General features: G+C 49.5%; 3 protein-coding genes across 5 annotated transcripts in view; 1 reads left to right on the forward strand and 2 right to left on the reverse strand.

The window, feature by feature from the left end:
* On the reverse strand, positions 1–10,907 carry LOC131086940 (NADH-cytochrome b5 reductase-like). Of its 2 annotated transcripts, none has more exons than XM_058030229.1 (7): positions 10,813–10,907; positions 9,348–9,539; positions 8,358–8,506; positions 7,151–7,238; positions 4,016–4,120; positions 2,718–2,921; positions 1–1,121 (listed from the first exon to the last, which is right to left on the reverse strand). In XM_058030229.1, the coding sequence occupies exons 2-7, from the start codon at positions 9,534–9,536 to the stop codon at positions 918–920; spliced, it is 939 nt and encodes a 312-aa protein (XP_057886212.1). In that variant the 5' UTR covers positions 9,537–9,539; positions 10,813–10,907; the 3' UTR covers positions 1–917. The 2 variants fall into 2 exon arrangements, with proteins under 2 accessions (XP_057886212.1, XP_057886211.1); XM_058030228.1 differs by lacking the exon at positions 10,813–10,907 and adding an exon at positions 10,485–10,565.
* A 47-nt stretch (positions 10,908–10,954) lies between these two features.
* MRPL37 (mitochondrial ribosomal protein L37) lies at positions 10,955–14,916 on the forward strand. Its single transcript, XM_058030173.1, has 7 exons — positions 10,955–11,345; positions 11,573–11,756; positions 12,218–12,333; positions 12,837–13,022; positions 13,291–13,448; positions 13,934–14,137; positions 14,697–14,916. Exons 1-7 carry the CDS (start codon positions 10,955–10,957, stop codon positions 14,772–14,774), a joined length of 1,317 nt encoding a protein of 438 aa, XP_057886156.1. The 3' UTR covers positions 14,775–14,916.
* A 4,130-nt stretch (positions 14,917–19,046) lies between these two features.
* SSBP3 (single stranded DNA binding protein 3) overlaps positions 19,047–27,358 on the reverse strand; it is a 56,012-nt gene continuing 47,700 nt past the window's right edge. For both annotated transcript variants that reach the window (XM_058029858.1, XM_058029859.1), the window contains 11 exons: positions 26,573–26,639; positions 26,389–26,465; positions 23,528–23,592; positions 23,380–23,428; positions 23,182–23,217; positions 22,940–22,994; positions 22,455–22,525; positions 21,668–21,746; positions 21,437–21,465; positions 21,157–21,258; positions 19,047–20,551 (listed from right to left, as the gene is read on the reverse strand). In XM_058029858.1, the coding sequence (XP_057885841.1) occupies positions 20,522–20,551; positions 21,157–21,258; positions 21,437–21,465; positions 21,668–21,746; positions 22,455–22,525; positions 22,940–22,994; positions 23,182–23,217; positions 23,380–23,428; positions 23,528–23,592; positions 26,389–26,465; positions 26,573–26,639 (660 nt within the window). In that variant the 3' untranslated portion in view covers positions 19,047–20,521. The remainder of the gene's footprint in view (positions 20,552–21,156; positions 21,259–21,436; positions 21,466–21,667; positions 21,747–22,454; positions 22,526–22,939; positions 22,995–23,181; positions 23,218–23,379; positions 23,429–23,527; positions 23,593–26,388; positions 26,466–26,572; positions 26,640–27,358) is intronic.

Consider the following 27,358-nt stretch of genomic DNA (forward strand, 5'->3'; position numbering starts at 1 on the left):
AGCTTTCTCTCCTCAGGTGGTGTTCCTGTGTGCTTAGGGAACCTCCTCAGGCACCTGAGAGAGTCCTGTGACAACATCAAACAGCTGTTTATTTGTAAAGAGGTTCAATTTAATGAGCCAGGGTTATGATACAACACTTAGGGGACATAGAAAGCAAACAACCATTCTCCCTGACAGACAGCAGCCACCACCCAGCCATGCTCTCCCAGATTTAGGACATGCTCTTTGTGTCCCCAGGGAGCATTTCTAGGGCTGAGCACAGGGTAGGTAACACAGGCTGTGCCAGGGCAGGAGCTCAGCCTGCCTAGGCTCTCCCTGGACAGAATGTATCACTCCTTCCTTAGGGATACACTTTCCATACATGGTTGGGATGGCTGTTTTCAGAGATCAGTGCCACCTTCTCTGTATTAATGCACAGTGGGCCAACTGAGGCACAGTGAGGCTGAAGGGACTTGCCTGGCATCAGCCTGCACATGACAGAACCAAAGTGATCCCAACTCTGCTGTCCCCTTGGCCTGGCAAGGATCCCTGAGGATTAGATCTCTCCTCTGGATACCTAACAGGGCACAACCCACTGCAGAATAACACAGATGGCAAAGCAAGTCACCAATCCTCATACTACAGCAGAGCTGTGTGTGTGGATGCTTTCTAGTACCCCCCTTAGGAGATCTCCCTTTTAAAATTGCACCTGAAGACTTCCATTAAAATTGCCATGCAGGTCCTTGAGGTGTGGGGGGCACACCATGTACCAGCCACTCTGGAATGGCACCCATTCCTTAAAACACCCCAGAGTGAGGATCAACAAACAGCTGCTCCAAGGAGCTCAGTCTTCTGAGCAGGCCCTTCTGTGCAATGTCTGCAAAGAAACAAGGACATCCAAGGCTCAGCCCAAGGTTCCTCAGGTCAGGAATGTACTGCTAAAAGACAAAACAGGAATCTTCTTCAATTCCTGCAGCTTTCAAGTATCTACTCATATCTTCATTGAATGCAGAAGAGCCACAAATTAATACAAATGGCTTTCTTCGACAGGAATTCACTATTGTCTTCATCAAGTCCTCATTGAGATGACCAGTGTATGTGTTTTCCTGGTAGCTCCAAGGAAGTTTTTCCAGCGAAGTTTCCTGGAAAGGTAAAAGGTTTGCTGTGTGTGACACTAAAAAAGACAACATTCCCTAGAGCTCAATCTCTCTCCTCCCCTCAGAGTGGGGCACAGGATGATTTTCACCTTTGTGACACCATGTGGGTGACACTGACCCTTCTGTGAGCTGCATTCCTCTTCCCAAGCCCAGATGAAATACTTCCCTGCCATTTACTCTGAGGGGACTGAACAAAACCAGAGTGTAACTATCACAAATAAATGCTGCAGAACTTTTTCCACTGAGAACCATCTCCCAGGGCACCTTTCCTATTCCCAAATCCCAAGTCTATTCCTCTCCACTGCCTCTCCCATTCCCAAGCCTCTTTCAGTCCCATCTCCCTTGACCAAAACTGAAAGAAGGCAGCTCTGCTCCAAAGCCAGCTCTGATCCCATGAGAAGTGCCAGCTCCTGTGGTGCTGGATCCAGCAGGGACTCCCCTGCTGCAATTAATCAGGAGCAGAAGGTGCTCAGATGTGGTGGTGACAGGCAGCACAATGAAATACAGACAGATACATAATCCCAAGAGGGAGGATGCACGAGCCAGCCTTGGACTACCACAGACCTGCTAAGAGAGGAGGAAAAAGGGAGAGAGGAGGGGCAGACAGTGTTGACAGGGGTCAGGTGGGCTTCGTGCCCTTCGCTGATTGAATTTCAAGACCTCCTCATGCTCTTGAGGCATCAGTCAGAGAGTTTAAACACCCTGAAAAGGGTATTTAAGCCATGTCACCAGAGACAATTATGGTTATGCTCCCACAGAGCAGCTGAGGGGGTGCCCAAGTCACCAGCACTTTTCCCTCTACCAAATCTCATCCTGCCGAGGCCACGTGTGGAACAGAATATATGAGGCAGTTCCACTGTGAGAGATACAAGAAATGATTCATCTGAGGAACTAAAAATGCAATGGGATTCATTCCCTTAGCATGAATAATTCTTTCTATATCCTCCTAGCAATGAATCCTCATTTCTGACGGAAATAATTTTTAACCACCAAATCCATGCAGAACACAGGCAACTTTGGGACCAAATGGAAATGAAAAAGACTGTTCAAAATGTAAGACCATTGAGAGGTATGCCCTCATCCCATGAATGTGGCAGAAAAGTAATTTTACAGAGGGGGAGACAACTTTTAGAAGTTTAAAAATGGGTCAGCAAGGAAAAATAACTGCTGGGAAGTTGGTGCTAGCACACCAGAGGAGAGCTCTAGCCACGAGCCAAGAATGGAAGATAAGGACAGATTAAGGCAGTGGTATCAGGAAGAAAGAAACAGCTTATTTGCTGTTTAGGTGCAACAACAACTGTCTGAAATGGGGAGGAATAAACAACAGTGACTATGAAACAGCAGGTCCATCCCAACAGAACAGGGAGCAGAGAAGAACAGTGATGGCCACTTCCCCAAAATTCTCCAGATGAGTAGCAGTGAGTACATGCAGCAGATTTAAGAACAGCAGCTACTGGATCATAAATTAGGTTGGATGACTGGGAAAGAATTAAGATCATGCTTATGGAAAAGTGGAGGAGGCAGAGGCTCATCCAGCACACAGAACCCTGACACAAACATGCTTCATATCCATTTAATTACCTGGCTTAGGACATAAAATATTCTAATATTCCAGTACCGAGCCAAATCCTGCAGAAGAGGTTTTAAATAAATTTTGTCAAAGGTAGGGAAGCAGCCAACAAGAGTTACAAAGGTTTCATCCTCTTCATCATCTGTTATGGACTGGAGGATGGGAATCATTGGTGCAAGGCCAGTGCCAGAGGCCAGCATGAGGAGCTCTCCATGCTAAGAACAAAACAGAGAATTTGGAATGAGCTGTGGCGGCTGGCAATGGGTGTGCTCATGGTCAGTTCCTCTTGCTGCCACCCTGGTAAAGAATCTCTTGAGAAACAACATACCAGAAGGTCATGAACTGGTAAATTCAGATCCCAAAATGTATTTTACTGCAAAGGATTACAGATAGCACTTAAAGAGTTTACATATAAAATCTAACAAAACCGGATTTTATCAAAATATAATAATTTATCCTAACTTTAGCCTTGATTTCAATTATTCATGTTTCAGTTTCAATTCTGCAGTAAGCTTTGCTGACCCACTGTGGGCTTTCTTCCACTGGAAATGCTCCCTGGGTTCCTCTTGGTTGTTGCAAAGTAAAATCCTGAATGTCCTCTGGAGGGAATGAGTGTGTCAGGAAGCAGGACACAATTGCTCTGCATAGAGCTTGGCCACTCAGTTATTTTTGTTGGGGGAAACAAATAAAAAACAACAAAAACAAATTCACAAAAAAAACCCAAAAGACTTTGGGATCTTAATGACCAGTGTTTCAAATTTGCTCCTCATTTGAAAGGTCAGAATTAAGTGACTGAGTTAGTGTGTGTGAGAAGCCTCCCCCTGAAACCAGATCTGCCTTTCCCTGCAGCCAGCCTGGTATTGGCAGGTGGGATCAGCGTTTGGGGAGCGACCTGACACCTCAACAGCCCAGGGAATACCCGGGAGAGGAGAGGATTAGCACCTCCCCTCCACCCCTACTCACTCACAACACAGAGATGTGGGTCAAATCAGGCAAAAACCCATCCACACTCATTGCTGGTGCAAAGAAAGCTCCCTTTGTTAGGCACATCAGGAACTCTAATGAAAGTGATGAACACAGAGCCTTGCTAATATTCTCCTGTCTCCCATCCACCTCCTCTTCCCTGTTAAATATTCTGCATTTCAAGAAAGTGCTCCGACTGACTGCTAATGCTGTCACACTGTACAGTAACCCAGGAAGTCTCTAAAATAATCATGAAAACAGTAATCAAATTGATGTCTTCCCTTCAGAGTATTGAACAAAGCTTGCTGCCACAGGCTGAAGCATCCTATGGCTCTCAGGAACTAACCTTGTTAGGCTGATATGGGAACCCTCCAAACGGCCCACGCCAAAAGACCACGTCTCCTCTTTTCCATGTTTTTATGTATTGTGACATTAGCCCAGCTTCATAGCACTAATAAAAAACATTGCACAAAAGAAAAGAATAATTATACTCCGTTGGAAAGTTTCCCAGCTTCAAGTCGATTATAAAGTTATCTACATTTAAACGAAAAGGGGACAAAAAACCATTTTGTGTATTTAAAAAAGGAAGAATGATCTGTTTGAAAAATAACTCAAAGTTATACCCAAAACAAAGACATTTAAATTAAATCATATTGGAACCACTCCAGCTTGACTATAATGTAAACACAACCCCCCTCTGACGCAGCCTGAATTTCCAAAACTGGAGAAAGCTTATCAGAGTTCTTGCTTACAAAGCACACAGAGAAGAGTGTCTTGAATGCAAAGCACAGTGCAGGCCTTCAAGTGTTCTCCAAATCTCAGGGTATGGGGGTCTGGAAATGCCCTCTGGGTACTGTTAGTTATGTAAACACTGCATAGCTCTTGCTTTGTTTCAGTCTCTCAGATGCTGCACTGATACAATTAGTGACCCAAAGTCAGGCTTCTCATTTGTAAAACTCTTTGTTTTCAGACCAGATCATCTGGGTGCTGAGGGATGCCTCCACAGTTCCAAAAGAATATGTTAATGTTGGCCCCATGGAAGAAAAACACGGGCAAAAAACCTGCCTCACTTTCCACCAGGCACAAACAACATTATCCAGGCTGTTGCCTGCAGGAATGCTGCTCTCACTCATGACTGAGGAGAAGGGCTCAGTGCTTACTGGAAACTCAGAAGGGATGAGAAGCTGGAAAATGAAGGGCTTGTCCCAGCAGTCATGGTGCCATCCATGCCCTAAATGTGTGACCACTGGATGTTTTAAGAGGGAAATGTGAGCAAAAGAGCATCCACAGTCTGGGATGTGGCTGGAGAACCAGGAGTGGCCCAAGGAGCAGGAGCTGAAAAGCCCAAAGCTGCAGCACACAATGGGTCTCACAAGGATAAGCCTGGGGAAGAGCAACACAAGCAGGGGTCAGAAGATGGGATGTGATACAAGCCCACACAAAAGAAGTGTATTTGGGGGTATTTCCTGCACAGGCATTGGAGGGAAGCCTGGCTCCACACCCCAGTGCCTTGGCTGGCCACCAAGCTGCACTGCAGGCAAACAAAATTGGTGAACCACAAAGCAGCTCAGAAAAAGGCAGTGAGGGAGCCCGTGCTTGTGCTTGCAAGCAGTGTTAGCTAAGAAAGAACACAGATGCTCCTCCCCTCCCAGCCTCTCTCTTAAACCTGAAATATTAACAAGTATTAGCACCAGTTGTTACATTCAAAAGGTAAATCACACACATGTCCAGGCTCTGAGTTATTGTCAGAATTCTTTTATGTTCAGAGGGCTCTGGGCAGGTGCTAAGTCTCGTGCAAAGAGTGTGCACTTGCTTCAGAGAAGCAAATTTTATACCTCCCTTCTTCCAACACATCCAGAAACCCAAGGCAAGAACAGAAAAGTTCACTTACTGCCTATTCCCAAAGGACAGGGGTAATGGAAACTAAAACAATCCTTCTTTCACCAAAATTATTTAAAAAAAAATTTGAAGTGAAAAGTGATTGAGAGGGTTTAAAATGAGTTTTTCTAAATAAAAAGGAAAAAAAAAATATCTCCTGGGGGAAAAACTTCCACACCCCATTTTACATGGAGAGAAACCCTAACATTATAAAATCACTCAAAAAGAGGGTTATGCTCTGTAAATGGCAACTCCCTCACTCTTAACTGTAGTATCACAAATGCAATGCCATAATAACAGGAGACAGAAGGGTTTGAACAGTGCTTGGATTGCATAGTAATAATAATATACTACTTCCCAAAATTGCCTCAATAGTGTGAAATATACCACAACCTACAGAGTGAGTTATAAAAATGGCTGCTTTACACTGGGTGTTACCAACCTCTTTTGTCACTGCCAAAGAATAACTATAGCTCCTTTTGGGATGAAAGGTTCTATATAAAGGAAAGGTATCATTACAATCATTACTATTATTATTGAAATGCAAAACCTGTGAGTAATGAGCTGCTATACATGAAATTTCAGTCATCCTGTGAATGTATCCTATTAATGCAACTCAAATGCAACGTTTCTCTCCCCTACCACACACCAATTGCCACAAGAATGGGGAAATGACCCTCCCACAGGTGTCCTAGAGAAGCTGTTCACTTTTCTAAAGAGCAGGGTTTGTGTTAGAACATACAATGCATAATAGACCCCAGAAACATGAAATCCTGCAAGACAGGCAGAGAACAAGTGGCCCTTCTCTGCAAGCCACCTGGGATACCCAGCACTCTGAATTTCACACCTGTACTGAAGTCTGTGTCTGCCCTGAGGAGCCCCTAGCGACATATGGATGCAGTATTGGAAAAATGTTCAAGTCAGTGTTTGCCACACAAAATAATCATTTATGAGCACCCTGAAGATTTACATGAGACAGATTTGTAGCCAAATCTCCTATAAAATCCTTTTGAACTCAACCAGCATTTTGTGGTTGACTCCATAAAGGTGAGGACATTTGTCCAAAATGGGCTCTGCCACCATGTCCACCTCAAGAGATGCAGCCTGTGCCTATGGGACACCTGTGTCCCCTTGTGGGCCACAAAGTCCCTCTCAGACTGCAGCTCCAGAGCCCTGTCTGCACACCAGGGGCAGCTGCCCACTGACAGAGGGGTGTCCTTCAAGTAAAATACAGAGGGGAGGATAAGGGCAAACACTTCCCAAAATCAGTGGTTCAGCTAGGTTGACAAATGGGTGCGATTTCAAAGGCAGCCTGAAAAAGCAAAATGAAAGGAGAGAAGTGGAATGGACACATCTTTCCATCCCAGGGGCTCCCCCAGGTGATCCCAGGGCTTCTGCTGCAGAGCACTTGTGTGTCAACTTATTCTGCTTTCAGTTTTGTGGGAAAAACTGCAATTTCTATCAGCAAAGCAAAAACGCTTCAAAACAACAGAGAAACAGTCCATGAGGGATTTGAGAGAGTCTCACTTGAAACACTGACAGCATGCTTGGTTCCTAAAGAAAACACCTTATACTCTCATCCATATTGTCCAGGCTTACTTACTTTAATTAGAACTTCAAAGTAACCTTCTGCATTCCTGGGGCTAATTGGAGTATAGGCTCTCTGGACCTCCAAACCATCCACCACTCCTCTGAAGAGAAGAGAAACAGGAAACCCCTGTGACTTGGGTCATTTGGGGGGCTCCTGCAGCTCTCTGGGAGACAGGTCCTCTACCCAGTGGCCCAGCCTGTGCACAGATGCAAAACATTTCCCTTCCAGAGGCAGAAATCTGGGGGGAACAGAATGGCTAACAGCACCTTTTGTTTCCCAGTGTGGCCTCAGCTGTACCACATCCAGCTCCTGGACACACCCCTGAAAGGGATTTTGTAAGAACATGCAGGAGTGGCAAAGGGGAGAGAAAACACTTAAGTTTGCTGTTCCTTTTAGGCTGGGGTCACTTTCTGCATCCAGTCAGCATCTGGTAATCAAATAACAAAAGCCAAGGCACAGCCTTGACCTCGGGCCTTGTCAGCACAGACTGTATTTTCCTGTAAGCCTTCCCTTTCCATGGAATTACCCACCCTGCTCTTTGCTACTGACCATGGGGACTGACTAAAGTGACCAGACCTTTTTGTGTGCAGTGTGATGAGCCAGGGCTGGAGGGAGAAGTGTGTGCTGTCAGCAGAGCCAGCTGCACACACCAGCCCTGAACGTACCAGGGACGTCAACAGATGCACATCAATGGCATCCTAACAGGACTTTCTCTATCTGGCAATGATCACCACAGATGGCTGAGAGACAGAAACTTTCCCCAAGTGGCCCCTTTCTGGCAAGCAGCAAACTACATAGGAGGGTTGTTTTGCTAGAAACCAGTCAGGCAGTGCTTGGGTACTGGGGTGCTCAGTTACCCCAAGATACAGGGCCTAAAATACCCAGCTCTGGGGCAAGTGCAGCTCATTGTCTTCATTCCAACAGGCTGGAGTAAATAATCTGTTGTAACAGCTATTCTTTTAGATCTTTCTTTCTGCAAATGTATTTTCTTAATCACACCTAGTTCTTTCTGAGCCACCAACGCAGGGATAATGCTGAAGCAAACCACAGCTTTTACCATAGAATTAGTAGAGGCAGCGAGCTCACGAGCTCTTTCATCTGTGTCATTGTGGAGGTACAGAAATCATGATTTGCCTGCTATGAAGCCTTTGTCTATTGACAAAACCCTACGTGTTAGGTTACATAATGCAGACTGTTTAACTAGCACAGAGAACAATACCTTAACACGATATGTTGTCCTAAACTCAAGCGCAGGCTGCTATTTCCCGGTAATTCAAATTTGTACTGGTAGGTGTCCTCTGTCAGCTGCTCCACCGAGCTCACGCTGAATGCAGTGAATGTATCTGGATTCAGCTCTGAATTATTGCTCTGCAAGAACAACAATAAATAATTACTTGGTTAGATGGTGTCTTTTATTATTTCATTTTTTCTCTGGAAGCAAACGTGCGTGCTCATTTAGTGCCAGAGATACTCAGGACGTATATTAAACACTGAGGCCCGGCGCAAATTCCAGCTCTCTGCTGATTCATTATCATGTTCTGCAGCGTGCACTTTGGGATCTTGCATTTCTCCCCACCACCACCTTTTGAAATTACTTTTTTTTACACCTTACAGCAAGGTCATCCTATTATGACTCACTGCGATCATTTTCTCGTGTCTGGAAATAAACAGAAATAATTCTGCTAAAAGAGCCAAGCGCTGCTTTGGGGGCAACTTTGCAACCTGCTGATGGCCACAGTGAACAGAAAATATTGTCAGTTGTTTCAGCTGATCTTTTTTGCTTGACCCAGCATAGTTAATCTAATGTAAAAGGGCACTGACAGGCTTTAAAATTACACTCTGAAGACAACTGCTCCACCACACACAACACAGTGTTTTCTCACCATCAAAATACAAGTCTAAAAATCAGGCAGAGATGAGAAATGTGAGGAAAACAAAGCTTCTCCGAGGAAACTCGGAGAGGAGAAGCTGCAGAGCCAGAGCTGTAATGCGACACCAGGGAGAACTCTACACTTGGAAAATCACATTACAGCAGGGAGAGAGTGGCCAAGGGGGAGGGAGAAGGCTGAGTTTGGGGAATTGCATTTACAGCCCTCTCTTAAGGCACCACTTGAATTTATCCCTGCATCCCTCACCCACCACCACCACCCCACACTCGAACGAGTACGATCAAAGCACAGGCTCCAGGATGCCATGAAGAGAAATCGACCTGCTCCTTCTTTCCCATGAGAAGGCTTTTGTCTTGCGTTGCTTTGGCTCTCTCCCACTGTGCAAGCTCCTTCTCGTACACATCGTAGATGCAGGGCTTGCAGCCGCTGCCGCAGCACTGGGCTGGAGAAGGTTCCTGGGGCCTCAGAGCCAGCCAGTCCTCCTCGCTGGCACCCTCCTTGTCACTCATTGCCTGCAAAACACAAGCCCTGCATCACACCCAGCACGATGAAAAGCGGCTGGGTGTTTTCAGCTCATCAACTGGGTGTTTTCAGAGGACCGAAAAATCTCTCTTGAGCATCTTGTGTGTATGTGTTAAACTGAAAACCTGGAGCTGATCTGTGTCTGCACACCCCATTTTTGTTTGAGCGCTCAATGCCTCCGCACAAACGCCAGTGCTCACAGCCCAGAGCAGAGCCTGAGCCCAGCCTCGGGCCCTCCTCCCCAGACAGGCTGCCCAGGCAATGCTACACCCTTTAATCCCGCTCGTTACGCCGTGCTGATTTCCTACAATAGAGCCGCTTGGTCACCCGGAGCAGAAACATCTTAAAAATCTGCTGCTTGGCCCAGGAGAAAGGGTGACAAACCCAACCGGCAGGACAATGGGTAACAAACCCAGGCACCAGATGCGGCCTGAGCTCTGCGCGGCTTTGGGACGGGGGAGGGCGGCGAGCTGAGAGCAGCGCTCAGAGCCAAGAGACCTGAGGCAAACAGGGCAAAGTCTCAGGCAAACAACCACTGTGGTTATGGGCTTTGAATATACAGGTAGGGGAGGCCAACAAGCACGGGATTTTATCGCTTGCTCATGGTCTTCCCAATTAGTTTCACCCACTAAACACTCCTCAGATCAAAACCACGCTGCGGACATTGCGGGGCCCCTCCACCCTCACACATGGGCTGAGTGAATGCTGCTCACAGCGCGCTCGTGTCCGCATCCCTTGGACACAAAGCGGGCCACAGGAAATTGTGAAGCCACGGGTGACGAAGCGGAGGAAGCGAACACTTAGCGCTTCCAGCAGTTTCACTGTCAAGGTCAATTAATTAACTAACCTTCACCCCTGTAACAGAACACGCTCATTTCAAGGAGGGGGGTGGGGAACGGAACAGAGAACCAAAGGCGACTGGCCCGGCTTTCCACCTCTCTGTCCGGGGACCCGAGGCACTCACGGGCTATGAACGGAGGGTAACCCCCATGGCCGGAGGTGAGGCCGAGACTCGGGCTGCGCGCATTTACAGAGTTTCGAGCACTCACGGTGCGCGCCCAGGGGCTCGGACAGGCCGGCCCGGGGCAGAGCGGACCCAGCCCCGCGACACCCGAGCTGGCCTCGCCGGCTCCCGCCCAGGGACGGTCTCTGAAGTGCCCCCCCCGCCCCACAGATGAGGAGGCGCCTCTCCCCGCCCACCTCCCCACTCACCAACCCGGCGCCTGCCCTCACCCGCCAGGCAATTTGCCGACCCTCCCTTACCTCGGGGCGCGCCTGCCCGCCATTGGCCGCCGCCGCCGTCAGTCACCGCGGGTGACGGTGGGGACGAGCCCTCCCCAAGATGGCGGCGGGCGGGCGCTGAGGCGGCCGCGGGAGGAGGAGGAGGAGGAGGATGGCGGCGGCGATGGCGGCGGGGCCGAAGGCGCTGAGGCGGGCGGGGGTGGCGGCTGCGGCGGTGACGACGCGGGGCCTCACCCGCGGCATCGTCACCCGCGCGGGGCGGCCCCGCCACCGCGCGCCGCTTCCACGCACGCCCTGGACCGTGCGCGGGCCGCCGCCGGAGGTGCTGGCGGAGATGGCGGAGCCGCGGCCGGTGCGGGAGCAGGTGGAGCTGGACACCGTCACATATGCGGAGCGGCTGCACTACGTGCCCGGCCTGGCCCGGCCGCGCTTCCCGCCCTGGGAGCGCGGCTGGCGCGACCCCTGGCACTCGCCGGGGCCGCGCTACGAGGAGATGCCGCTGTACAAGGAGCGCGGGTGCTACATCTGCCATCAGGGTGTCCGCATGCTGGAAGGTACCACGCACCCCGCGCTGTCCCTGCCCAAGCACTCGCCCTGCTCCTCCTGCCAAGGGTTCTCCTCGCACAGAGTGTAAAACAAGCACGGGCTGTGGGGAGCCTGCCCAGCCCCATGAGCTGCCAGGCAGCCTCGGTCACATAGGGAATGGCTTGGGTTGGAAGGGGGCCTGGAGCATCACCAGTGTCCCCTGTGACAGATAGATTGTGCTGGGTTGTGTTTCCAGGAGTCCGGCAGGCGCAGTGGCTCACCAAGACGAAGCTCGTGGAAGGTTTGCCCCCAGCCGTGCAGGCCATCATGGATAACCCGGCTCTTGGGCTCCAGGAGCTGGAGGAGAGGGCGAAACACATGGTGTCCCATGCTCGGCTCTGGGGCACGGCAGAGGCTGCTCCCAGGAGGGAACGATATTGGTGAGTCCTCAGCTGTAGGGGAGGTTTAAACTTTACAGAGACAATTCATACTGAGCTCTTCTGTGGAAAGAGGGTCTGTGTGCAAGACCATCAGATTGTCAAACAAAAAAAGCAACAACCAAAGCAACAAATAAAACCCAATTCTGAATATTGGCAGTAGCACTGACATAAATACTACGCTAGATCAAAGCTTCTTTCAGGCCAATGTCTCTCTGTTTCAACTCAAGATCTACTAGCTGATGCAGAGTATCAGTTTTTAAAATAATTGTAAGCATTACCTCTGCCAACTTGAAACAGGCCTGGTGTGTGTGATACCAATCTGCAATCTCTGTTAACTGTTTGGGAGTGCTATGCCATTGTATGTTTTACATACAGTAATTTTACAGCATTTGTGCCCCAGAAGCGTCTGCCTGCTATTATGATCTCATTTTTATGTAACTGTTTCTTTTCTTGTTTTACAGCCCAGTGCTGTTTGAAAACCTGATACATATATGCCGGTTAATGTCTGGGAAGTATCCTGCTCTGAGTAAAAGGATGTTGGCTAGAAACTGCAGGATAGCAGCAACGTGGGAAAGAGGTCAGTTGCCACTATGGTGGAAGCATTTAGCTCTGTAAGATAAGAGGGGTAGCAAAGCTCCTGGCTTTCAGGCTGAGGATTTGGAAGAAATTAAACAATTTCTGGAACTGGGTAATTCTTTGTGGTTTAAATAGCGCTGTCGGCATTGTTGGCATGGGCAGCCTTGGATGATGGCAGGATGCTGTCCCTGAGGAGATTATTAGGTGTTAATCAGTATTGACAAGATGGTGGGAGAAGGGAACCAGTCTCTTAGACCTGATTGTTTATTTTCTTGTGTCCTAAATCAGTGCTGTTGTTTTTCTAAGGATGTTTAGTTAAGAACTTAGCCCTAGCAATTAAGGTTGGCATTTTAGAAGAACCAACAGCTGAGCTCCTATTTAGGATGGGTTTGGAGGTGAGGGGGAGAGAGTGAGCCTTGCAGAACAGACTGGCCAAAGGAAATGTACATCTTTCCCTGGTGTTCTTTCACCAGTGTTTGACTGTGGCCTAATTGCCCTCCCCAGAATCCATCCTCCTTCAGGTCCGTGGCCTGAGTGGAATACTCATGAACTCTATGAGCCCAATAGCACCAGTAGCCTCCAAGGAGGAGATACTGACCACCAAAGAGCACGTTCTGGAGACCTTCTATCCCATTGCGCCCACCATCGACCTTCAGGAGGTGAATGTGTACAAAGAGCTCAATGATACAGGTCAGTGCTGAAGAGAATTACCTGTGTTTGGGGCTCCTTGTTCTCCTGGGGCAGCTGAGAGTAGGGAGTGTGTGGGAATGAGGGGACAGCTTTGCAGTGCAAGTGGTGTAGACCTGTGGTGGGTGAGTGTATTGTTGCCTAAGCAGGACTGAGGACAAGAACTCAAACCCCAACAAACAACTTGAGCAGTTCCTGAAGATAATGGGAGAAAACCTTGGCTGCCTGGCGTCTTCCTGAGCGGTTTCTGACATGAGTATGTGCCCTTCAGGTTTCAGAGATGGTTATCCCTACTCTCACCCTCACACCCTGTTCTTCCTGGAGTCTGCCAACGTTCGCACCGACAGGTTCAGACCAGAGCAGCTCCGTGCTAAAATGCTGATGTTCGCTTTTGGCAACGCGCTGGCCAAGGCCAGGACGCTCCACGGGGTACGTATGGGAGCCTGCTGCTCTGCTGGGCCTCTCTTCTCCCCCTGCTGCTGCTGCAGCCCCTCAGAGCCCCTTACTTGTGTAATTTTTTACACCCCCTTGTGTGATTTTCACATCCAAGCTTCCCAGTCCAGAGGTGAAAACCCAACCTTCAGAAATCCACTGATCAGCAATGTTTGTGATGCAGTGGGGTGGTATGGGCAGGAACCAGGGAATAGGTTCAGCTGTAAAACTCTAACCCATCCCACAGCTCAGTATGTAAATTGACAGTTTGTTGCTGGCTGAAGGAGGAATTTTAATTAAACTACAAAATCTACATTCAAAACTTGTTTGACTAGAGTAATTTTCTGGGCAAGGTAACAATATATTTATTAAAATCTTGGCTTTAAACCAGCCCAAAGATGCAGAATCAGCAAGTACTCCTACAATTTCTGTTGTAACTAGCTTTTGAAACATTCTCCCCCACATGCCCCTTCTTTTCCTAGAATGATCCCAAGGTTTTGGAGCAGCCGATAGTGGTGCAAAGCATTGGCACAGATGGACAGCTCTTCCAGTTCATGGTGTTCCAGTTAAATACAACAGACCTTGTCTCTAATGATGGTGTAAAAAACCTGGTCTGGATTGACTCTGATCAGAACCTGTATGAGAGAGCCCAGTGTGTCCCAGAAGTCAAGAAGGGAGTTGTTACGGTAAGGAGAACTTGGGAAATGGTGTTGGAAATGCTGCCCTTCCACCACAGCTGGGGGTCTGGGGCTGGCACAGAGCTGCAGCAGGTTTTAAACTAGCTGGAGGGACCCTCAGGGGACATTGGCCTCATTTTTACCTCAGCAGGTGTTTCTCAGGAGACCAGTTCCTGAGTGTTTGTGGTGCTGATGTGTGACATGCCTAGCTTAACGTGAACTCCTACATACAGATACTCCCAGCTGAAATCCACCATCCCACAATGTGCTTGTTCAAAGCCAGCTCTGAGGAAGGGAGCTCTCACAAGCAGCCTCTCTGGGGAGTAAATAGAGCACAGGGCTGCCAGTACTGGTTATACTGGGAGGGCATCTCACTCACAGGCAAAGGGGTTCTGCCCTCTGAGATTGACACCAGTGGAAGTGCCCCCACCCAAACCCTTCTGGGGAGGGAGAGCACAATTTGGAAGCTGCCATGCCTGAAAGTCTTATTCAAGCCTGTTTAAAGCCGTTGTTTGTCTACATTAATCACTTCACTGCAAACTGAGCATCCGTGTCTTTCTCTCTGCAGAAGCCCGCTGGAATTTCTGGCTTTCAGCCAGACACATTCAAGAAGTTTCTGGCACTGTATCTGCATGGAACTGTGTGAAATTCAGCTCAAATGAAAATACTTCACCAACTGTACCTGCTGCTTCTCTTTGCCAGAACCGTCGTATAATTAAAGAAAGGTGGATTAATTTACTTTAAAAAATAAATTATATTGTTACAGAAAGTAAAATTTCTTTTTTTAAACTAAATAGTGCATGGAGAAACTCTTTCATTTTAGGGGCTCACCCCTCTGGATGTGGGTTAGAGAAGTCATCAGATGCATCCTCCAGCACTCTTCCTCCATTGCCTGGGAAGAACATAAGCCAGTCATTATTCCTGTGCGCAGGCTCTGCTCTCAGTGTGCTTCTGCACAGAGCCAGACTCAAACCCATTCCCAAGGTTGCTTTGAGTCCCTCTGAATGCAGAAGAGACTTACAAAGCTTCAAGGGGAAAGCCTGAGCCACGAGGCTTTTTCATTCTGCCTGGCTTTGACTTTGTTTTACTCCTGGCTGCCGTGGGATGCGTCGTGCTGCCCTGTGCTTAGTTCCCAAAGCACTTAATCGGAGGGATTGCTTTGTTGGATCTGTAGAACCACAGTCCTTTTATCCCCCCAATCCTGGATGAAGAGACCTGTGCATTTGGGGAAAGTGGTGTAGAATGTAGCGGGAAACTTTGGTGCCTGTAGCTGGTATTTGCTGCTAAAAATACAAAGGAAGAATTTCTTCCTGCCACACAGAGTTAACTGAGCAGGAAGCATATTCTTTTTAACATGGGGGGATTAGTGTGGGTTTTGTAAAATGAAAGCTAAATTAGCTGCAGCCAAATGTAGAATGTTTTGCAGTTCTGGTACCCTCCAGCACATGGGAAGGGAGAGGACAGCCTGCGCTATTTTAAGGTGTGGAAGAGCACATTTCCAAGAAATTCATCTCACTTCAGTGCCTTGTGTCAGAGGCTGGTCTGTGCTTTGTGGTCCCTGGCCATCTGGAGGAGCACCCCAGTTGTGTGTTCCAGCCCCAGTCCATCAGGCAGCTCCACTCTGCAGGTTTTGGGAGCGTTCACCAGTCACATTTGAGGTCAACAATTGCCCCCCGTAAATTGGGATGCAATGGCTGCAGGCTAAATTAACAAATCCCTCCACAGTTAGCAGAAGTGCTTGAAAGAGAAAAAACCCTCATATAAGCATTGCATTGCTCTGCATCATCTTAATCCTGCCTGCTCCAGGGATGCCTCATTCAGCCCATCGGAGTGAATCTGTTCAGGTCTGTGGTTTGCAGCCAGGTGTTTGGGAATACATCCTAACAGAGCTGTGCTCTGTGCAGCCTGTCACACGCAGTGGGTGTTTCTGTCTCCCTCCCTGCTGTGTCACACGGACCCTGCCTGACATCCCCTCGCTCTTCCAGCTTCGGGTCATTACCCGTCCCAGGGAGGAAGCCCTGTAGGGCAGCCAGCTGCCCCTTAGCATTTCTGAGGAGAGAATTTCCCCCAGGAAGCCTGCTGGAAGAGCAGCTGTGGTGGAGAGGGGTTGTGTGGAGGTGAAACACCTCATGTGCTTCTGCTAGATGTGGGAATTTGTGAGGATGGTCTGTCTGGAAGAGGCAGAGTCCCTTCAGCTGCTTTTACCTCTCAACAAAGACATCTCTGTCAGGGCAGGCAGTTGAAGGGGAGAGACTGAGGGAAGCTGGAACCCTGCTGTGTCCAAGCTGAGCTGAGACAAAGCACAAGCACAGGGAGGGATGGACGAAGGCAAAGCAAAGGCAGTTTTGAAAAATAGCGGAAGCAGCGAGACATGGGATGGTCAGCAGGAAAACAAGGCTTTGGGGGTTGTGTGAGGCGTCAGGAAACCACTGGAGGTGAGGGGATCATACACAGGGGTGTGAGGCCATGTCCCTGCTGTGCTGAGGCACAGCCACTCTCCCCTGAGGCCAGGGGAAGTGGTACTGGAGTGGTGCTGGAAGGAGCAGCTGATCCTTGTGCAGGGAGCGCTCCTCTGGGGGCTGATCCTTGTGCAGGGAATGCTCCTCTGGGGGCTGATCCTTGTGCAGGGAGTGCTCCTCTGGGGGCTGATCCTTGTGCAGGGAATGCTGAGGGCCTGGAGGGGAGAGTGAAGCTCCCAGCTTGGCACAGATGCTCAGGTTGGCCCCTCGTGGTCCTTGCACCAGGCAGCCCCTACCACCTGTCCCTGGTGTCCTGCTGCACTTCCCAAGCACTCTGTGCCCAGCTCAGCTCTCGCAGTTCCTCCAGCATGGCCTGCTGGAATGGGCCCAGCTGAGGAAGATGGGCTGGGGAGCCCAACAATGGGTCACAGGAGCACATCTGGGTTGGCATCAATAACTTATAAAGGCTCTCAGCAGACGAGTGGCGTTACCTCAGCACGGACCAGGGCCAGGCATTAACTTTTCATGAACGGCAGCCAGGGAAGCAGAACATGCAAGAATGGGGTGGCAGGAGCCCGGGATGAGGAGGCAGAGGAGCGTGGCTGCCCGCAGGAGAGCTCTGCAGGACCCAGAGGAACCTGGCTGCCCACAGGGGAGCTCTCCACCACTCCACACTCCCTTGCCCTGAACCGCTCCCACTGCAGAATCCAGCTCCACAGGCTGCACACATCGTGCCAACAAGTACACACCGTGCTCAGCCTGGAGCCCCTGGTTGTTCTGATCCTCCTCCTGCATTTAATTTAATGAAAACTAATGGGGGAGACAATTATCCCTGAGGCTGGGCTCAGGAGACGTTTCGAGGAGGGAACTTGGCAGTTTCATGGTGATATTTAATAATACCAGCCTGTAACCCTTAAGAACCATCAGGAAGGACTTTTCTATGCCCCACAATAAAAACACAACGGGCAGCAGTGCAGGAGCCTGCTGCTCTGGGCAGCTGAGCAGGGCCTGGGAGGGCAGGATTTCCCCATCAGCCTCAACCCCTCAGGGGTTGTGAAACCAAAGGATGGACAATGCTCACACTCTGCTTTCTGCAAAGGACAGGGGGATGTGATTGCCTGGACCAAAGCCCTAAAACTTCCCAATCCTTCCCCCAGCCTCTGATTCAGCCCATTGGGGAACCAGGTTGTGTTGCCTGGGTTCCTCCATCCCCAGTAGCTCCTGGAGCTGTTTGTTCCTGGGTCTGTGCACCCACCCAGCACCACAGCTCTTGCCCAAGGAGGGGCACTGACCCCACTTCAAGCTCAATATTTATATATTATTATTATTATTTACGTATTTAAGAACAGCACTCGTGTATTCCCCTCCTTTCTCACCTCCCAGCAGTGCAAAAGGGAAGTGGCAGCATGCAGCTCCTGGCCCAGGGAGCGGCTGCAGGGCAGGGCAGCCTCCTTCACCACGCTGGCATCCCAACTCCCCCAGCCTCTAACGAGCAAAGCCTGGGGAGCAGTGTGCCAAAATCCCCCTTTTAGCCCCTAAAAAACCCCTTTCTTTCTGCAGCCTGGTGGGCTGGGTGTGGGGAGGGCAAGCATCCAGCCAGAACATCCTCAGCCCGGTGCAGACAACACTGACCATTTTCTAGGCTAAATTTTCAAAATGCTTTAAAAAAAACAATTCCAAGAAAAAAGAGGCATCATTAAACCTCACCCAGGTCCTGAACTGCATCCTGAATCCCATTGGGATTTTGAATTCCCAGGCTCAGCCAGCCCTCCTAAAATGCCATCTCAGCTCTGCATCACCTCTGCTCCTGCACCCCAAATCTGGGGTTTGGCCCTTGATAAAGGTTGGAAAAAAATTCCCAACTCCCACCCTGGGTCTGGCAGCAAACACCAGGAACAAACTGCAGAGCACCGAAATCAAATGTTTATGTTGATATTTATTACAGCAGGGGGAGGGGGGAGAAGGAGGGGGAACCGTTTCATTCAAAAAACCATCCCATACCAATGAAGACAATAATTTAGCTATTCATTTTAAAATACATTAAAACCGCTCCTTTCATTTCCTCACATCAGAACAGAAAAATTAAAATAAAAAAAAGAAAATAGGAAAAAACCCCCCACACCTGAACAAGATGTAAAGTGGAAAAGGTAAAAATTTGACCCCTTGGGGAGCCCCTGGGTATGCAATGCAACAAATCTGCATTAATTGGAAAATATTAACCTGACTGTAACTATGAGACTGATACCCTCAGACCCCCCCCATCCCACCCACCCCTCCCTCCCTCCTGACTTTCTACAGGTAAAGCAGAATGAAAATGCCTAGGAAAAAGAAGGCAAACATTAAAAAAAATTATTATTCGTATTACACACTAAAAAAAAAGTTGTTTTGTCATCTCATGTCTTGCAGTCAGAATAATAAAAACAAGCCAAATGTCCCCCAAAAACATTTCAATGAAGGGGTGCGGAAAAAAGACATCCCTTTAATAAAACATTATCAACAAATATCGTACACAAACTACAATGTATAATAATTATTTTTTTTTTTCCCCTCTCGGTAATTTTCGAACCAGACTACAAGGTAAGAAAAAACACTGAAACAAGATACAATGCTTTCAATAATCCGCACAAAGGTCAAATCCAAGGGAGAGAAGAATATTTTACAGAATATGATATACATGGAGCAGAAATGGGAGCTGGAGAAAAAACCAAGACCAAACTACAGGGTAGTGTCATGTACAGAGATCCCAACCCGCCGCCTTGGCTCGTCCCTTCCTCTCCCACCAGAAGGAAGGGCCTTCGATGCTTGCCATTAATTTTTATTTTCTTATTACAGAGCGAGCCTACAGAATAGCAAGGTTACATTTTAACAACAAGAATTCCTTAAAAAATATCTCCATCCAGTTCCAAATCATAGATAAGTGAAATCCTGACAAGAGCACATCTCTAAAGAAAAGAAATCCCCCCGCAAAATACCCCCAAAGCAAATAAAACCCCCAGAAAATCCCAAAGTTAGCTGGAGATCACAGTTTCAAAGTCCCAGGTCAGATTAACCTTTTTTTTTTCTTTTTTTTTCTGGTGGATTTAAAAAAAAAAAGTTATTTAAAAAAAAATCTATTTTTGCAGTGAACCAGCTGAAGGATTCTGGGGAAGGGAGGGACAAGAGATTTCTTCTTGTACTCAGAGGAGGGGGAAAGACTAACACAGTGCATGCCACAGTCACAGAGAGCAAGATCACGATTCATTGGAGGATGTGATCCTGGAAGGGGTCACCTGTTATATTAACAAGTTTATAACGAGGTGCTGGAGTCTCTTCCCCAAAGCAGATCTTGTTAACTGGAGGAGGAAGCGTTGTGCTGCAAACGAACCAAAAAAAAAAAATAACCCCAAAAAATACACGGGAAAAAAAAAACCCAAAACCAAAAGGAAAAAAAAAAGAAAAAAAAAAAAAAAAAGAAAAACAGGCCTTCTGAACGAAAACCACCATTGTAAACTGTCCAGTTTATTTAAAAAAATGACTACAACAGAGACAACATGATTTCATATCTAGACTAGCTTCCTGGTGTCGCACGGCACAAACATACAACAGGTTCGGTTTCTGTCTTTATTTAAAAGAACAAAGCAAAGAGATCGGAGTTGGGTGCTAGAGGCTTCCGTTTGTTTCCAAAAAGAAGTGTCATGTACATATATAAACCCTTCTGCACAAAGAAGGGTCTTGTCATGTCTTGAAATATTTTAAGTTTTGTCCTTCATGTTTTATGGAATAAAAAGTTCAGCCTTTTTATTGCATGAAACTAAACCTGGGGTTTTGGCCCCCGCCACGCGTGTCCCTGCCCATACACCTAGCTTCTTCTTCTTCTTCTTCTTGCATAATTCGTTGAGATCCTCCGAATGGCAGCTGACTCTCTTGATCCTGGAGAGGAGGAGGGGGAGGGAAATCACACACTCATCGTCATGCTGGGGGAATACTGCAAGAGAGACAGAGCCACGGTGAGAAACCAGGCGGGTCACAGCCCCGGACAGCCAAGGGAGGGATGCAAAAGGAGGCTGGTGACAACTGCACAGCAACCTAATTGGATCTAATAAACCAGGAAGAGAGGATATGCTGGAGACTCCAATTTATCAGGGCTCTAATCTGAGCTGTAACTTGCTTTTCCGGGAAGAAAATCAGCAGAACAGTATGGGGCGAGATGCAATTTGAAACAAGTAATTAACATGCACATGTGTATATGCTGCTAATAGAGGGAGAACAGGAGGCATGTCTGCAGCCACCCACGGAGCCTCCAATGGGCCAGAGCAGCACAGCCACCCCTGCAGCAGCTCCTCTCCACCTGTGCACCCATCCCACCACAGACCCCAACATTCCACCCACTGCCTCATCTCCCCCTGCCCACCCTTCTGTCCTGCAGCAGCTCCCACACGGCACAACCCAAGCCCAAAAGGCCCCCACTGTGCCAAGCCCACCCATCCCAGTGCTGGGGCACCTGGGGACTGGCCCCCCATCCCCATGCAGGCACTCACTCACTCACTCACTCACTCACTCACTCACTCACTCACTCACTCACTCACTCACATTGTCATTTTGGAAGGAATGGAGAAAGTTGCCTCCCAGCTCCCCGTCGTCTCTTGGAGTGCCCGGGGGATTGCTAATGCCACTTATGTTGTTTGGAGAATTCTGTGGGAAATGGAGAGGAGGTGGTGAGCAGGTCCCCACAACCCCCCAAAACGCCACAGGGGCAGGACAACGCCGTGGTCACATTCCCTGTGTCCCCATCCATCGGGGTCACAGCAGCACCCCAGTGCTGAGGGAAGGACAGAGCCCACACACCCGCCCTGCAACCAACCCCACTTACTTTCGGAAGTCCATCTATGTCTCCTGACCCTGCAGAGAGGGGAGAGAAAGGAGAAGAGCCTTACTGGGCCTGCAGCCACAGCCCTGTGCCCCCCACAGCCCCGCTGCCTTCCACCCAAAGGCTCTGCTTTGAGCACGGGTGCCAGCTGGGGGCTGAGCCCAGGATGGCAACAGGCACACAGGACACTCTGCCAGTGTCCCCAGGGGATGGGTGGAGGACACCAAGGCTCACCTAATGATCCGTTCATGTGATGGGGCTCCATCCCGCCCATGCCGCCCATGGGGCCGTCAGAGCCGGGGCCCATCGGGAACTGCGCAAGGAAAAGGGGACAAACCCAAAATCAGACACAGAACGACCCCAAGCAGCTGCCACGGTGGCTCCTGGGGACTGTCCCTGCCCCAGCCATCCCTCTGCAGCAGGGCAAGGAGGGAGGTATGGCAGAATCACTGAACTGCTGAGGCTGCAGAAGTCCTTTGAGATCACCAAGTCCAACAGTCAACTCAGCACCCACTAAACCACACCCTGAAGTGCCAGAGCCACACATTCCTTGGACACATCCAGGGATGGTGACTCCACCACTGCCCTGGGCAGCACATTCCAATGCTTGGCAACCCCTTCAATGACAAAAAGTTTCTAATATCCAATCTAAACATTCCCTGGCACAACATGGGGCTTTATCACCCTCCCAGGCTGTGGGGCTCATGGTCGTCTGGGTTCACCTACAAAATTTGGACCCAGAGCTGCAGCACAGCATTCCAACCAGAATTCCACAGGATTTAAGGTTGCCCACATCCCACAAAACCCAGCACCTTGGCCGGAGCAGCAGGACTGCTGCTCTCTTAATAAGCATAAAAAATTAACAAAGTCGCCCAAGAGTTAATCGCTTTTTGATGGTTTGTTTTATTTCTGTTTTGTAACAAATGGCTGAAATCAATTAAACTGCTTTACTCTCAACTGATGAAGTTAATTATGATTTGTTATGGTATCTGATATGTAAATTATTAGAAAGCAGACTTACATTCGATCGACTGCCTGCGGGCGGTACTGGATTAATCATTGTGTAGATGTTGTCACTTGAATTTGTTGAATCTGTGGAACAGTGAAGCCCAGTAAGTCGGGTGATTAATTCATTTCTTAATTAAAACAAACTCATGCCACTTGAACTCATTCTTTTGTATTTTATCACCCAAAATTCCCTCTAACTACCACCATTTTCTGGTTAATTTGTATTTAATGAAGATCCACAAAGTTTTTAATCACAGAAATTCAACTGTGAAAAAGAATTCAACTCCTGGCTGGGAAGGGTAGGGTGGTAATTCCTCACCTTCCTGAGCCCCCCGGCATCCAAATCCACAGGGGCCTGTAGGAACATCCCCAAATGCAATCCCAAAGTCAAGAAGCCCATGCTACTCACTTGCCAGAAAGCCAAAAGCCACAAAAATTGGTCATTACCAACAGGGCAGGGATGGCCCTGGACAGAGAGGGGTCTCAGAGGGCTCGTACCTGCAGGGCTGGGCATGATGGGTGTCCCTGGAGGGCCACCGCCGCCGGGGGGACCCTGTGGAAACAAAGCTGGGGTCAGATGTGCAAACATGAGCACTGCCCACCTTCTCATGTCTTCAAACACCTTCCCCAGCTCCCAACCCCAAACCCAGCCCAGCCACCTCCCATGGCACTGACTCCCCCCAGACCACAAGAACTCCTGACAACAGGACAGACAGCAGGGGCAGGAGAGGAGGACTCACCACGTATGTACCAGGCGATGAAGAAGAGTATGGGATCTGTAGGGACAAGAGGGACAGGCTCAGCCATGGGCTGGATCCCATCAGGGCACAGCCTGGCCCAGCAAGAGGCTGGGGAACCTCTCCTCTCATTAGCAGGGCTCAGCTAACGGGGAATGATGCCATTTGCAGGACATTTCCCAACCAGCCCAAGATACTCACTGAGTTAGCACTGCTGGGGTTCGGCCACGGTCGGCCAGCGCCCGGCCCCCTGGGGACAAAATTAAACAGGGGAAAAAATAAACCTTGTGCTTTTCTGCAGACACTCCCGAGCCCGTGGTGAAACCTCCCAGAGTGGGGATTGCCTTACATGTTAATTCCAGGCATGCCAGGACCTAGGGAGTTGGGTGGAGGTCTCATGCCGCTGCCGTAGTTCTGCAACGATAACCAAGGGTCAGTCTACCATAACGGGCAGGACACCAGAGACAAGAGAAAGGGGGAAAAAAGCCAATAAACAAACAAAAAAACAAGCGGGTCTGTGTGCAAAAATGAGCTTTAAAAAAAAAATTAATGACGATGAACATAAGAAGCAATTGTGTTTATAAAAAAACCCCAGGCAGCTGAATATGGATGGGAGCCAGGCTGAGCCCCAAAGTTCCCCCTCCCTGCTCTCTGTGGAGGGAAAACATCCCCCTCCCAGCTCTGTGCACAGCCCCCAGCGCCAGCAACAGCCTTTTGGATTTTTCCCTTTGTGCAGGAGAAAACAGGGGCAGGAGGAGGAGAAAAGGCACCACTCGGAAGGTTCCTGCTGCAGTGTAAGGATGAGGAAGGGCTGCATGAGCTCCCCCCGAGATGGAGCACTCCTTGCTCCCTGGATGACTGCTGGAGTAGGGAACACCAAGCCAGGCTTGTTGTTTTTCTCTTGCTCCCCAGCTCTCTGCTCCATCCCCTGGAGCAGGCGAGGGCAGGCAGCCCCCTGGGCCCCCTCTCCTGCCTTATTCCTCCCTGGCTTAGCCTCCAGCTGGGACTGGGAGCCTCAGATCTGCATCCCTCATCTCCCAAAACCAGCTCCAGTACAAAGCCAAGCCCAAGGCAGTGGAGGAAGAGGAATCCCCCGAATGCTGCGCTCCATTTGGTCTGTGCTGTGCTCCGTGTGCCCTCCAGGCGACGTGCAGCCAGATTTAGGTCGCGTTGCCACTCTTCCCCTCCCACCTCCCTTCTCTTCTGTAATGCATCTTTGTGGACTGTGTTTCTGCCATTTAAAGAAAAAACTGCTACAGCAGGAGGAGGGATGGCTGGCCACTTCCTACACCACAGCCCCTTGGAGTGCCTCAAACTTGATTTTAAGTACAATACTTAGTATTGCCAATTTTTACCTGGATTTACCAGTGCACGGTGCACTGCTGAGGGCATCACCAAAGTTTGTTTTGAAGAGGCAGAAAAGGGTTTTCCCCAAACAAATTACCAGCAAGTCCCTAATTGATAGAAATTTCAGCCATTTACACTGAATAGCAGCATCAAGCCCCTTGTTTAAAAAAAAAAAAAAAAAAAAGGGCTCAGCGTTTTTAATTGGAGCTGAAAGGCCTGAAAACGAAGCCAGCTGAAAGATGCTCAGGGAGGGTGAGGAGGGAACGCAGCTGTGCCGGGAGACCTGGGCAAGGCACCACCAAAACCCAGAGAGCTACAAACCCTCCTCATATTGGTGCTGGCAAACCCTGTCCTGGCTTCTGCAGAGCTACAAATGGGATTTCTAAAGGGAAAAAGGCAGCGGCAATCAGCTGAAAGGGATGATTCATCACTGCTGTGTAATAAGGAGCTGCTGTCAGGACTCCAGGATGTCCTGGCTGGATGTTCTGAAGCCCTCTCAAATGGTCTGAGAAGGATTTAGGAAGGTCCCAATGCAAAGCTTAAAGGAAAACAAGCCCAGGGCACACAAGGTGCGAGGGGCTGCGGGGTCTGGGTCGGTATTTTTGGTGGCTGCCTGCGCAGACGCCGATTCCTGGATGGCTGCAGGCAGGCAGCGCCTGCGGGTGCCAGATTGGGAAGCCCAGCGCTTCTCCAGGGAAAGGCTGCCTCTCAAAAAACCTCTCCCTAATGTACATACACAGGGAATGGAGGAGTCAAAAATAAAGCTCTGAACATTTCACAACTCCTGCCGGCTCCCGGAGCCGCCGCCATCCCACGCGGCGCTCAGCGCGCGCTCCGCGCTTCCAAGTTTCGCGGCGAGCTCTGCAAGTGGGAAGCAGCCTCCCCCGGGCAAGCCGCCGCCGCTCGCCTTGGCGCAGGCCACCCTTGCAAATGCCTTTGTTTTTTTTTTTTCCTTTTGGGTGTAATCCTCCAGGAAAGGAGGATTTCAAGCACCGCAGCAGCGCTATGGGAGGGCTTGCCTGTGAAACGATGCTCGCGCAGGTTTTTTTGTGCCCTGCCCGAGGATGGATTCAGGTGCCCGTGGACGTGGCTGAGCACCCCCGAGCAGCATCCTCAGGTTGGTGCTAAAGACATGACACAACTCCCTCTTTACACAACATTCACTTATCTCAACAGTCTCCAGGGGAAAAACAAAACAAAACTCCAGCGCGCCCGCTCCTCTCCTGACAGACTCTGATCCTCGCGCTACAAACTCCACGTAGGCGACGATGCAGAGAGGATAAACCTCCAACCAAAATATGGTAATCTGGTTTTGAAGTCTCGTAGAAGGAACAAACAGGAGTGAGTCAACAACAAGCCACTCCATGAAGTGAATCAACGGAACGACAGCATATATTAACCCAGATCTCCTTAATTTCAAGTTTACTCCCCTTTCCTGAAATACGGAGCTCAAGCAAGCAGCAAGAAGGGCAGGTGGAGAGGAACCTCGCAGGGGAAAGCCTTATTCCCTTTGCTAAAGGGATCTTTGCCATTTCTTTTTATTTATTAATTTCAAATGCAAGCCTCCCTCCCCTTTCCTGCAGTTAGGGTTGTAACTGTTTCCCAAGCAGGCAGTGTAATGCACTCAAAGGCTGCTCCAGCTCGGAGCTAAGTGCCATCCCCTCTGACAGAAGGGCAAGAGGGAGGCTCTAATACCCTTAATGAGCTCTGAAGACCTCACTCCTGTTAAAAGGAGGGATTTCCAGATGCAAGACTAATGTAAAACACATTAACACTAATGGGGGGACAGGGTGTGGGGGGGAACTCCGAGCCCCACGAGGCTGTTCCCATGGTTTGTGGGATGTGCTCTGGCTCCGGGCTTACCTGCGGACCGGGACCCATGGGGCCCATCCCTCGCGGAGGATTCATCCTTTGCATGGGGCCGCCCATGTTGGGGTGCCCTGGTGGGAGGAAAGCAGGGGTGTTACACGGCACCACAGCCACTCTGGGTCCTGAATTAACAGCTAATTAAGAGCACCGGCGCTTCACCCTGCTCTGCTGGGTTTACCTTGCTGTCGCGTGGGATCCATCGAATTGGGCAGCAATGGCTGTGTACCGGGAACAGCACCCGGGGGCTGTGAAAGCAAGGAAGCAAGGTTAAAAAATAAATCCTGCATCCCCCTGCATCCCGCTGCATCCCACATCCCACTGCATCCTCCTGCATCCCACATCCCACTGCTACAGCCTCCAGGTCTTTGCCTCCCTCATCCTTCTGCAAACCCTCTCGAAACCCCAAACAAGGCGTTTCCCCCTCCCCTCATCCCAAATGCCACTGTATTTAGGAAAGCAGGGGAAAACCCAAGCTGAGCAGGACAGAAGTGTCAAGTCCAGCAGGGAAAGGTGACCAACAGCATGGCACCCTGGTGACACACAGCACCAGGGCCAAACCAGGCAGTGATTCCCTGGCTGTGGCAGGGAGATGCTCCATGTGCAGCAGAGCAAGGCCCCCTCCCCAAACTCACCTTAGACTCGGGCAATGCTGCTATTTAAGCTTCAAAGGCTACTCCAAACAGATAAAGGGGAAGAAAAATGCAGATATTGTCTGCCTGAGGGAAGCAAGCTGTAAACAGCTTTGCTATGCTGGATGCCAACACTGAGGATCCCCGTGCTGGAGCACAGCACAGGCCCTGGGTGCAACGGCTGTGCCGAGGCACAATCAGCCCAATCCCAAGTTTTTTGCAGGCTGGAAGCTGGCAGCAGGAGGAAGATAAACCAGGAGGGTTGCAGAGGTGGATATTTACACTTCTGCTGCCTGACCTTCCTGCCTGCCTATTTATTCCTCTTGTCCCTCAGG

Source organism: Melospiza georgiana, chromosome 9 (assembly GCF_028018845.1).
Source record: "Melospiza georgiana isolate bMelGeo1 chromosome 9, bMelGeo1.pri, whole genome shotgun sequence".
NCBI lineage: Eukaryota > Metazoa > Chordata > Aves > Passeriformes > Passerellidae > Melospiza > Melospiza georgiana.

Coding starts and splice junctions, on each gene's coding strand:
- LOC131086940 (XM_058030229.1), bottom strand. CDS start 9,536: ATGAGTGACAAGGAGGGTGCCAGCGAGGAGGACTGGCTGGCTCTGAGG. Junction 8,507..9,347: donor TCATGGGAAAGAAGGAGCAG/GTCGATTTCTCT, acceptor TTGTTCTTGCAG/AGCAATAATTCAGAGCTGAA. Junction 7,239..8,357: donor GGACAACATATCGTGTTAAG/GTATTGTTCTCT, acceptor TCTTCTCTTCAG/AGGAGTGGTGGATGGTTTGG.
- MRPL37 (XM_058030173.1), top strand. CDS start 10,955: ATGGCGGCGGGGCCGAAGGCGCTGAGGCGGGCGGGGGTGGCGGCTGCG. Junction 11,757..12,217: donor CCCAGGAGGGAACGATATTG/GTGAGTCCTCAG, acceptor CTTGTTTTACAG/CCCAGTGCTGTTTGAAAACC. Junction 14,138..14,696: donor TCAAGAAGGGAGTTGTTACG/GTAAGGAGAACT, acceptor TTCTCTCTGCAG/AAGCCCGCTGGAATTTCTGG.